We start from the raw sequence: 12130 nt of genomic DNA, 5'->3' as shown, positions 1-12130 counted from the left end.
CAAATATTCTACTGGGGACGACAATCACAATGGAGAACTCGGAGCCTTGTGCCCTGAAGACATCAACCGAGGGGAGGTAGTGCCCAACCCCGGCTTAGTTGGCGTGCGCGTGTGGCAGAGGCACAGCCTGGGCGACCACCCCTCCTCTGGCACTACTTGGCCAGGAGAGAGTGGTCATGTGCACATGCGCACCCCCTGCACACCACACCGCCCCCCAAGCAACTGCCATGGCCAAAGCAGAGGTGACTAGTGTGACATCTGCATCCAGGCTGGGATCCAGGTTTGCTCTGGAGGTTGCCCTTCTGTGGAGGCACCTCAGAGGAACAGAGGGAAGAGACACCGGTTCCTGGGACGCCTGGTCCTACACTCCCAGGTGGGATTCCCAGGTCACCTCCCCCGCCCCCACTTCCTTGCTCTATATGTAGGTCGTTCCTGTGCTTCTCGGCTTACTAGAAACAAAATTCTTCCGACTGAAGATATGATTGACCTTATTTACAAAACAGAAATAGAGTCACAGATGTAGAAAACAAACTTATGGTTATGGCGGGGGGCAAGGGAGGGGAGGGATAAATTGGGGATTGGGATTGACATATACACACTACTATATATAAAACAGATAACTAATAAGGACCTGCTGTAGAGCACAGGGGACTCTACTCAGTTCCCTGTAATGGCCTATATGGGAAAAGTATCTAAAAAAAAGAGTGGATATATGTATATGTAGAATTGATTCACGTTGCTCTAGAGCAGAAACTAACACAACATTGTAAACCAACTCTTCCAATTTAAAAAAACTATCTACTTGAGGCCTGAATGATGGTAAAGAGAATCGTTCCAATAGCCTACAAACACTAGTGTACGCTGAGCTGCTAACGTCTCTTCACCTCACCTTTGCTGTGCCGCCAGGGCTGTGATCCTTCTGCTACTGTAATATCAGCCATTTTCTTCACTAAAGCAGGAAAAACCTACTGCCTAACAGTCGGTTCCCCCAAGGGGAGGAAGCTGTTCTCCTGCTGCAGATGAACTTTGGGGCTGCTAGAGCAGTTCTGTGAGACTCAGCTGAGAAGCTGAAGCAGGAAGGAAGGTGATGGCAGTTGCCCAAGAAGCTTCAGGATCTACTCAACGTAGGTGGAGAACTACATGTATCTACTGCAGCCTTGGCTCAGAGGCCCAGAAAGAGCCAGGAAGGCTGCTGAGGTCCTCAGATACCCTGCTTGCTTTGATATTCCATCAAGAAGACAACCTTTCCCCAAAGCCACACCCTTGAGCAGTGCCACCAAGTCACACCAGTGCCCCTTTCTCTACCCTTTAGAGAATACCCGGGAAAGAAATATAATAAAAGGGAGCAAAAGACCAGGTCTTTTACCATCTTCTTGTGTGGGTGATCCGTCCTCTTCTTCTAGAACATCATTTCCCTAGGACAGAAGGAAGGCACTGTGAGTCCATAAAGCAGTGAAATGAGTCTACTGATTGTCAGAAGACAGAACTGATCACCCTCATGGTATGCATACATTTCCTGTCCGTGTGAGATGGCTGGGAGGCCCAGCAGAGGCAGATTTTGCTTGGCGAGGCAGGATCGGCCCATAGGGACCAGGTGTGAGGCACGTTACAGAGGGACCAGGTCTGAGGCACCTTACAGAGGGACCGTGGGACTGTCAGGAATAGCCTTGGTAATAGTTTAGCTCACACTGTTTCTCTCAGGTGGAAATAAAAGTTGTCAAATGAAAAAGCAAACCGTGAGATCATAAAACTTTCAGAAACCCTTTAGGATCCCCAATCCCATCCAGATACTCCTTTGAGAACATCTGGCTCAAGAGAAAGTTGTAGAGTCCCCACTGGGAGCTGGGCATTCCATATACTTGGGCCACACCTCCGTCAGAGCACTTCTCACGCTGAGTTATAACTCTGATTCCTCCATCAGATGGAGCTCCGGGATGGGTGGGATGGGTGGATTGGGGGCGTGGGCAGGCAAAAGCCATGTCACTCGGTCTTTGTGTCCCCCAGTGCCAGGAAGATGTGAGATGGCTGTGCCAGGTAAATACTAAGTGAATTGGAGGACAGACACCCTCTCAAGGGTCTGCCCTGGAAGACTTCCCTCTGGAACTCACCCCACGCCTATTACGCTGAGACCAGCGCCCTCTGCTAATCGGACAGTCCCTCTGCCTGCACCCTGCCTCTAACAGATCCAAGTGCAGCAGCTTGGAAGGCTTCTTCCAGAACAGCCCCCATCCTATTTGCATCCTCTGCCAGCGCGGCAGTCCCTCTGACCGGGGAGGGGCACCAGCGTCCACCTTGCTCTTACCTCTGCATCCTGCTCTTCGGCGGTGGCGGCGAGGCCCGCAAAGTTGCAGTCTGGAGACGCCGCTGGCGTCACCTGCAAAGGAGCAAAAAAAGTCAAGGTGCAGATGTCACCGGCTCTCCTACCCAGCTCGCCTGGCAGCAAACGCAAACCAAGTCCTCAGGACAGAAGTGGTGCCACATGGAAGATCACATCTGAGGGAGTCTTTGATTCAACGACACGGTACCCTGTTTTCCAGGGCTCCCCTCCTGAGCACTGGGGGGCTTTGCTGATCTCCCTGGCAGGCCCTGGACTGAGCTCCTTGGGACTCGAATACAGAGCAGAGCAGAGCGGCGAGGGCGATCCCATGCTCCTCTCTTACCTCTGCTTCTTCTGAGGGGGTCCTGCTGGCGGGCCGGGGGCAGGGGAGAGCCTCCCCGTCCTCTTCCGTGCCAGGGGCGATGTAGGAGCCGGACATGGAGGAGACGCTGTCGGTGCTGATCTGGGAGGACACCATGGACATGACCTTCCTTCTTCAAGTCTGGGTCCCCAGTATGTTGAGGGGGGCAGAGGCGGGGAGAAGAGTGTTTCCTGCCCTCAGCTCAGCTCTTCAGGAGGCCTGGCGCATTTGCTTCAGGCCAGCATGGAATCCCATCCCGGGGGCCTTCCCGTCACTGGAGCTGGGGGTGGCCTGTCCCGTGGGCAGACGGGGAGGGTCCCCAAAGACTGAGTTCTTGAACATTGCCCCTCATCCCTTTCCTGGCTGGCGATACATGGGGGAGGGAGGATAGGGAAGAGGTGGAAAGTGAGGAGACAGAAAGCTGGCTTCTTGCTTTGGGAAGGGACTGTACCACACCTGAGGGTGAAGTGGCTGAAGGGCTTCTCACCTCAAAAGTGGAGATCAAAGGAAATGCGAAACGTGCCCAGAGAGCTTGAGTCATGGGCTCAAAGCCACACAGGGCAAAAGAGAAAGGACAACTCAGTGCAACATGGGGTCCTGGATTGGGATGCTGGACTGGAGAGGAGCATTACTGGGGTGATCTGCAAGACGTGAAGGGGGTCTGCGGTTACATGGGATTACCAGGTCAGTGTTCATTTCCTGATTGTGATGGTGGTACTGGGATTATGGAGGCGTGTCCTTGTTCTAAGGAAACACACACTAAAGTATCTAGTGCTAATGGGGCAGCCTGTCTGCAACTTACTGTTAAGGGCGCAAAATATATATTGACTGGGATTACATTGAATCTCTAAAGAAATACGGAGTCACTGAACGTTTTTTGAAAAAGCCACCCAGCCAAGGGCCGGGGCAGGGATGAATAGGAGGGACAGGATGCACTGACGCTTCCCGCCCCCTCCACCGCCAACCCCCAAACACTGCCTGCTGAAAGGGTGTGTGAAGCCCTGTGTTCTGGCCGCTTCGGAGCCCCCTCTTAGCTTTGGCTGCTCGTTGGCAGCATCCATGGACCCTTAAAAGTGCCAGTGTTTGGGTCCCAGCCCCAGAGACGCTAGTCCCAAGCATAGGGATTTTCAGGAGCACCTGGTGATTCTTCCTGGCAGCCAGAAGCTTCTTCAGCCTTTCCTTACCTGGCAGGCAGTTCTGCCAGCCCCTGACCTTGCCCCTCTTCCCCCAGCATGGGCCCAGGCAGAGGGTGAGGAGGTGGGACAGTGACCGGCCCCACCTGTCAATCCAGGGTGTACCCCTTTTGGCGGGGGCTGGAGGCTGAGCCTGGGGACCAGTGGAGAGGCTGGAGCCCCCATGTTCCCCCAGTGCTGGGGAGCGTGGGGAGGAAGGCCGGAGGGTGGTGGGGAGAGGGAGGGAGTCGTTGCTTAGGGGGTGAAGGGAGTCTCAGAGGGAGGCTGGGGCAGCCTCCTCAGCAAGCGGTGGGAAGGGGATGGGCTGCCTCCTGAGCTCTGTAAGGCCCCAACCCGGCTGGCCCTGCAGTGTGCGCACCTTTCTGAAATATTTGGAATAATTAGCAAGGGAAAGCAGCAAGTTGGCGGGGGAATGCCAGGTTGTCCTGGAGCCAGCCTCGAGTGCAAGGAAAGAAAGGGGCTTCAGGAGAAAGGGGCTCGTGGAGGCTGGGCAGGATTGTGTAGGACAGTGCCCATTTGTGTGTGTGTGTGTGTGTCTGTGCGCACGTGCACGTGAGTGCTGGGGGAAGGGGCTGTGCACCACAAGGGCGTGCTGGCGGGGCCAGGTGCGGGCTCAGGGGAGAGACGGGTTCCAGGCAAAGCTGGGGTGAGGGGGTTGAAAGGTGCCTGCCGAGTGTCACATATTTGCTGTGCCTCAGTTTCCCCATCAGAACTCTGCTACGTTGATTCCTCACAGGCTGGAGCTGTAGGGTCTAGGCACCCCGTCTTCCGTCTGCCCTGATGGCCTCCCTCAGCCCCAACCTGCATTGGAGGGAAGGCCCTGGGCGGGGTGAATGAACCCCAGGGTGGCAAGTGGGGCCCCAGGGGCTGGGGCCCTCTGACCTCACACCCTGTCCCTTCAGGAAGGGACCAAGGGAGGGAGGAGCTGGAGACAGGCCCAGGCGAGGACCGCAGGTGAGTCTGGGCAGGCCCTCAACTTGGGCGAGGTGGGGAACGTGAGCCGAGCCCTGGGCAAGAACGGCCTTTGTGAGTGAGTCTCCAGGGCCAGGGAGGGGGCTGTGCCTCCTTTGCCGCCTGCTCCTCGGGCCTGTGGGTACAGTCTCCCCATTGCACATATAGAGGTGCCGAGGCCCTGGCTGCAGGGGACCCCCGAGGGCCGCCTCTCAGCCCCTTTCTCTCTGGGGACCCAGAGATCATGAGGAGTGCATCAGGGGACACTCTGCAGGCCTTTGGTGCCCCCCATCTTCCTCCCAGCCATTCCCCCTTGGGCCGTGGCCTCCCCAAAACTGGCCCATGCTTTTCCCCAGAGAAAGTTGCAAGCAGGTCCAGTTTGAGATTTTTTTTAAACTTTATTTTTAAAAATGTTTTTATTGTAAATAACTTTCTATGAAAAAGGTTAAATTGCCCGATGGGTTAGGAGAGTGGATGTGGGATGCAGCCCAGGGGGTTTATGGTGGAGCAAGACACTCCCCCGCAGGAGTGCAAGCAAGGGCACGGGGCCATCCCCCCTTCCTGGTCCCAGTGGTTCTAGCAAGCACTGCGTCCCTCCCAGTTAAGCCTCCGCTATAGCTACACTCACTACATCAGTCTGTCTGTCCCCTTTCCCCCTGCAGCTTGGCTGCCCCAGCCCCTAACCCCCAGATCCCCAACTCCCCGCTGCTCTCAGCCTCAAGTTGGGCTCAAAGATTAGGGACACATACCCTGTGCTCCATCTCTAGGGATGAAGCCAGAAGATCCCAGAGGCCTTAGAAAATCTCCTGGCTCCACCCAGCACCCCGGCCTCATTTCTGTCTCCTCTCTCTTCCCCCCTCCGCCTAGCTCCTCCTCACAGACTGCCGGGAGAGGCCTCTTGGGTATTAATTTGCAGTCACCTAATCAGTATTTTCTTGTACCTGGGAACTTTCTCTGGATAGAGACCTGGGGAGGAGAGCAGGAGAGAGAGAAGCTTCGAAGCTAAGGTGTTCTGGGGCGGGCCCTGTACTGATGTTTCCAGCTTGGCCAGGGCCCTTCCAAGCCGCAGCTCTCATAGTGCAGGGCCCTTAGCATGTCTCTGGGGCAGGGAAGAAGTGGATCAACGAAACACTGTGTGTATGGGGGGCTGGGGAGCGGAGGCAGCAGTTTTGGTCCTGGGCCCCAATTCTCAGCCTGCTGGACTAGGATCTGAGGATGGCCTGGGCTGGGGGCCATGTGGCCTGGCGGGGTGACCTGGCCCAGCCCCTGCCTGGGCGGTAGGGTGTCCATGGGCCTGCACTGGCGGGGAGGGGGGCAGTCTGGGTCCAGACTTCGGTGCTGTCTGGAGGTGGGGCAGGGCCTGGCTTCTTACAAGAAGGCGCCAAGGCTGGCCCAGTCATGCAGATCAGAGGCCAGTGTGGCATCCCCGGCCTCAAAGAGGGGCTCGGGGGGCAGGGAGCTACGGGTGCTCTCGTCCCAGGGGTGCTGCAGGAAGGATGTGGCCAGGAAGGTCTCATCAAAGTCCAGGCTGTCGGTAGCCTGCTCCACTGCAGGCCCCCAGGTAACAGGGCACTCGATGTGGTGGCCGTGGATGGTGAGGTCCACGTCCCCGTGTGAGGCGGGGCTCAGCGGCGGGATCAGCTCCGAGGTCTCCAGCGTGCCCAGCTCCCCGTCCAGCGTGCCAGCGTCCAAGATGGCCTCCCAGTCAAAGTTGCCCTTGAGGGGTTCCAGCTCACCCTGCTCCTCCTGGGTCAGCAGCAGGGGGCTGGAGGGCCGCGGGACCTTGGCCTCCTGCTTGGGCAGCGGCTGTTGATGCTTACGCCCGAGCCTGCCCTCGCCTGCACCCCAGCCCGCCTCCCCAGTGGCCTCCTCGAACTCCTGCAGCAGCTGCTGGGCCTCGGTGCTCACGGTCAGTGGCCCAGCCCATGGGGCGGCGCTGGGCTCCGGCGCGGCCTGGCGGGCAAAGGCCGGGTGGATGTGGACTGGGGGCAGCCGCCGCTTCTTCAAGGCCCCACTCAGCAGCCGCTCGGCGTACTGGGGGTCGATGCGCCAGAAGCCCCCCTTGCCTGGCTCGTCCTTCTCCCGAGGCACCTTGATGAAGCCCTTGTTCAGGGACAGGTTGTGGCGGATGGAGTTCTGGACACAGGGAGATAGGAGAGAAGGAAGACAGCTGGGTGAGTGGGTGGGCTCAGTGATGGGGGGCTCCTAGCGCCACTGCCAGTCCCACCACCACCTTCTCTCCGATGGGGGCAGGGGAGACAGAGGCGCTGCTCCGACCGGGAGGCTCTGGGACACCAGCCACGGGGCACCAGGCGCTGGGAGTGCTGTCGGGGGTTTTTGTTCCCTTTTGCCAGGATATCTGCCTGCTCAGTCATCCGAGCCCTGAGCCGCAGGGTGGCTCTCAGTGCCACCCTGTCCTGCCCTCCCTCCCTTACCCCGCCGCTTGCGGCCTCTGGTCAAAGGCCTTGGCTCCCCCAGGGCCTGGACGGCCATCTCCCTCTGCCTGGGCCTGGCTGGCCTTCTCTGTTTGTGAAATGAGTGAGTGGGTGTGAGGGTGTGTGTGGGGGGGTGGGGGGATGAAGTGTGGGAGGATCTGATGACGTTCCTTGTTTCTAGAGCCGGCTGCTGGCCTGGACCCTCACCCACCATGTCCCCCTCCTCCCACCCCAGGCTCTGAGGCCTCAGTTGATTATTACCCAGCCAAGAGCATAGCGCTCATTCCTGGGGCCTCTCAGGCTTGGAGTAGGGTGGGGGGTGGTGGAGGGTCTCTGCTTTCTCACCAAGGTTACAAATGGTACCTGCCCCAGGGTCAGGGCCCAAGCAAACGTGGAATAGCTGGGATCACAGGAACTGTGATCCTGTGACCTGTGCCACAGGGAAAGGATCTGTGCATCCTCAGGGTCTCTGTCCCCAAGTAGCCCCTGATCCTGATGGTCGAAGATGCTCAGGGCAGTGTGTGCCCAGCCTGAATCACCATCCTGCCTTGTTCACGCCTGGGTGCACAGTCCAAACCACGCTGGGGCACAGGGTTCTGGGGCCTGGTGCGTGGGGCCGGCAGGTGAGTAGTACCCCCTGGCAAGACTGGGATGTTTACATGGTGGCCTGGGCCCCTTGGCTGCTCTGTGCCAGGTTCCGGAGACTTGGAACATGAAGCCAGTGTGGGAGGAAAGAGCCCCTGTGGAAAGCACGTGGCTGAGGTAATTGTCCCCCCAGGGAGGTTGATGAGAAGAGGGGGAGGAGTGAAGGCAGGAAACTAGGGAGGGCTTGGGGTGGGGGCTGGCACAGCAGCTTTCGGAAGGCCCCGTAGCCCTTCCACTGGGACACAGATGGCCTTCACACCCCGCAGCACGCCCCTCTCCCCTCCCAGACCCCCTCCAGCCAACTGAAAGCAGGCAGGATGCAGAGCCTGGCAGGAACGACGCTCTGCCTCCAGTCAGGCCCTGACAAACTGACCTCGAGGAGGGTAGTGTCTAGGAATTCCAGGACTTGGGACAAAAATGTGTCCCTCAGTCCATCAACCTACCCTGGGGAGCTGTGTCCACGCATAGTTCAGCCCTGGTCTTTGGGCTGAGACTGCCGGATGAGTGACAAGTTCTTTCCACTTGAACCTCTATGTCGGCACCCCTACAGCCCTCTGAACATCCTCCCTCCTCCGTCTCTGAAGTCAAAGGGGCAGCAGTCCAAGCACTGGGCTCCCTTGAGGTCCTTCCTCGACGGCCTTCCTCTCTCGGGGCCCTGGCCGTACCGCGCCTACTTGGCCTGCAGATCTGGGATGTGAGTCCAGTCCGTGCGGGCATGGGGAGGGAGGGAGGGAGTGCCTCCCCTACCTGCCAGGTGGGATCAGCGTGGCGGAAGTAGCAGAAGTTGTCCGTGATCCACTTGTAGATGGCCGACAGGGTGATCTTGGTGGCCTTGCTGGCCTGCATGGCCATGCAGATGAGCGTGGCATACGAGTAGGGCGGCTTCACGTGCGGGTTGGTGGCGTAGTCCACGTCGTCGGGAGGCGAGGCCTGCAGCCCCGAGGGGGCGCTCCGCGGCGTGCAGGAGTACGTGGGCTTGCCAGGCGTGTGCGGCTGCCCCAGGCAGGCGGGGTCCGCCGCCAGGGGAGACCCCGGCTCGGCCGAGCCTGACAGCTCGTGGTAGCCGTGGGGGTCGGTGTCCCCCGAAGGCAGGGCGGGGACCTTGGCGTTGAGAAGGGAGAATTCCTGCAGCCACTGCAGGCTGGTCAGGCTGTCATTCAGGGCGTTGGACTCCTCCAGGCCGCCTTCCGGTCCGGCCTCCTCCGCTGCCCCTGCTCCCGAGACGCGTAGCCAGCTCTCCGCCATATCTGCGGGGACTCTCCGAGGGGGCTGTCAACATCCACGAGCCGAGCCGAGGGTGGCCGCCGAGCTCTCCGGCCCGCTGACTCCCGCGGCTTCAGTTACGCAGCCTCCCGGAAGCGGGCTTCCATCCCGCGATCCGGGGGTAGCCTCCTCCAATCTGAATGTGGTGCCTGCGGGGACCAGAGCGGGAACTGAGCCCTCTTTCCCCACCCACGAGGGGCGAGTGTGTGCGAGGGGGGAGGCTCTTACTAAAATCCTTCCTGCAGCTGGGGAGGATCTTTTACTGCCGAGGTCTGGGAAACAGAAGGTGTGCCCGGGGGTCCGACCCACACGGGGTTCGCCTCGTTCTTTTCCTCTTTGATCTTTTAGGGGAGACTTAATTAGCCAAACGAGGGAATAGTGTAGGGGCATGCGAGGCCACCCCTTTCTCCCTCAAAGCGGGGAATTAACCCCCCTCTCTCCGTCCACAACCAATGGAAATGGGGCGAGAGAGTCCAGGAGGGCAGCACGACGGGTCGGGGGGCGGGGGAGTACGTCTGATCTTTGAAAAGGGATATTAGGATGGGGATCAAGGGGAAGGAAGGAAACAATACAGAGAGTTATAAGGGGGCGGGAAGTGAGTGTCCCCCAAACGCCTCTGATGTCAGTCCCCGGGCCCACCACTTCCGTCGGGGACGGATGGGAGAGCGGGCTGCTACTGACGCCCTCCCTTCCCACGGCCTGCGGCCCTCCCCGTCCCTTACCTGGCTCAGAGCGCAGCCCGGGCCAAAGGAAGGTTCTCAAAGAAATTCCTCCCACCGCCCACCCTCACCGCGGCTCTCTGCTCCCAGCTCGAGGGCCCAGCCAGCAATCCTGGTCGCCACTCACGCCCGACAGCGCCTCTCTGAAAGCCAGCGGCCGTGGACCGGCACTCAGTAGCCGCTCGCAAGGCGTCTCCTGCTGCCGTGGCGACGCCCCGCCCATATAAACAGCTTCCGCTTCTGCCATTGGCCAGGGCGTCTCCAACGAGACCGCGGGCTCTTAACCGCTCTCTCACGCGGTAACTCTCTTCCAACTCCCTCCTGCCGCCCTCTCCCGCGCGCGACCCAGCCCCGTACCCGCCACCGCGTCCCGGCTCCGCGCATTCCCGCCCGAGGGCCCCGCGCAGGGCTCGGAGAGGCGCGCGGCTCGGCGCTCCCGCAGAGGCCCCGGGGCCCTCGGCGAGCAGTTCGCCGCGGGAACCGTACTCCGCCCCACCCCCTTCCCATCTGGGCTGCTCAGAGGTGGCGACGGCTCCTGGGACGCAGCCCGTGGCGCGGGGGCCAGGGCTGGGTGCATGCTTGGGGCTTTCCTTTCCTCTCCTCTGGGCTGCGAGTGGCACTTGCTCACGTTTCTGCGGCCTGTCCCTGTCTCCCGACCGAGTGTCGTCTTGGTGCCCGCAAGCAGGTCTGACTCTCCGATGCCACCTGCCGCTCAGGTCCGCAGAAACCGCAGCCCCGGTCGCAGACACCCCAAGGCGGCTAGGGTAATCCAGTGTTTCCCGGTAAGCGCTGCCTCCCCGCCCCGTCCTCAGCAAGATTCCCAGAAGCTGACATTCCAGAGGCTTCTTCGGAAGTGCTCTCCCTTCTTTCCAGATAGCCGAGGAAACAGAGCCGGTGGGTGAAACCCAGGAAAGCCGTGGACTTGCCAAATTCTTTTACTGGGGTCATTGGCCCCATTAATTTCACCAGCCTTTAAGTGACGGACTAACGGTGGACTGTGGTCCTTCCTCCTCCCGTCCCCCAGCCTCCCTCCAGTCACCAGCTTTCCTGCTCTTCAGGTACTGAGGAGCTGCAGTTGGAAGTTCTCTGGTTGAAGGGGGTGGGTGCAGGTGAGGGCTCCTTATCAGGCCTCTGCGCAGGAGCTGTGCCCGGGGGATGGTACACCAGCTCCCACCCAGAAACATGTCTTTCCCTCTACCCCTTGCCCTCTCTCACTCCTCCATGTCCAGCTTGTCTTGAGTCAAAGTTTTTTTTTCTTCCCAAGTATTTATTGTTTTTATTTTTATTTTTGTTTTATTTTTATTTTTTATTAGTTTCTGCTTTATAACAAAGTGAATCAGTCATACATATACATCTGTTCCCACATCCCTTCCCTCATGCATCTCCCTCCCTCCCACCCTCCCCATCCCACCCCTCCAGGCGGTCACAAAGCACCGAGCTGATCTCCCTGTGCTCTGCGGCTGCTTCCCACTATCTATCTACCTTACGTTTGGTAGTGTATATATGTCCATGCCTCTCTTTCGCTTTGTCACAGCTTACCCTTCCCCCTCCCCATATCCTCAAGTCCATTCTCAAGTAGGTCTGTGTCTTTATTCCTGTTTTACCCCTAGGTAAACATGACATGACATTTTTTTAAATTCCATATATATGTGTTAGCATACGGTATTTGTCTTTCCCTTTCTGACTTACTTCACTCTGTATGACAGACTCTAGGTCTATCCACCTCATTACAAATAGCTCAGTTTCGTTTCTTTTTATGGCTGAGTAATATTCCATTGTATATATGTGCCACATCTTCTTTATCCATTCATCCGTTGATGGACACTTAGGTTGCTTCCATCTCCGGGCTATTGTGAATAGAGCTGCAATGAACATTTTGGTACATGTCTCTTTCTGAATTATGGTTTTCTCAGGGTATATGCCTAGTAGTGGGATTGCTGGGTCATATGGTAGTTCTATTTTTAGTCTTTTAAGGAACCTCCATACTGTTCTCCATAGTGGCTGTACCAATTCACATTCCCACCAGCAGTGCAAGAGTGTTCCCTTTTCTCCACACCCTCTCCAGCATTTATTGTTTCTAGATTTCTTGATGATGGCCATTCTGACTGGTGTGAGATGATATCTCATTGTAGTTTTGATTTGCATTTCTCTAATGATTAATGATGTTGAGCATTCTTTCATGTGTTTGTTGGCAGTCTGTATATCTTCTTTGGAGAAATGCCTATTCAAGTCTTCTGCCCATTTTT

The 12130-nt window shown here is 58.0% G+C and overlaps 1 protein-coding gene across 1 annotated transcript; it reads right to left on the bottom strand.

The window, feature by feature from the left end:
- Positions 1-6190: 6190 nt before the first annotated feature.
- Positions 6191-9147, bottom strand: LOC307068092 (forkhead box protein J1-like; the record flags this gene model as incomplete). Its single annotated transcript, XM_079725752.1, has 2 exons — positions 6191-6958; positions 8650-9147. The coding sequence occupies 2 exons, from the start codon at positions 9145-9147 to the stop codon at positions 6191-6193; spliced, it is 1266 nt and encodes a 421-aa protein (XP_079581878.1).
- Positions 9148-12130: the final 2983 nt, after the last annotated feature.

Source organism: Hyperoodon ampullatus (genome assembly GCF_949752795.1).
Source record: "Hyperoodon ampullatus genome assembly, chromosome: 19".
In the NCBI taxonomy this organism is placed as follows: domain Eukaryota; kingdom Metazoa; phylum Chordata; class Mammalia; order Artiodactyla; family Ziphiidae; genus Hyperoodon; species Hyperoodon ampullatus.
The sequence above is the reverse complement of the archived record's forward strand: the minus strand, read 5'-3'. Positions and strand labels throughout refer to the sequence as shown.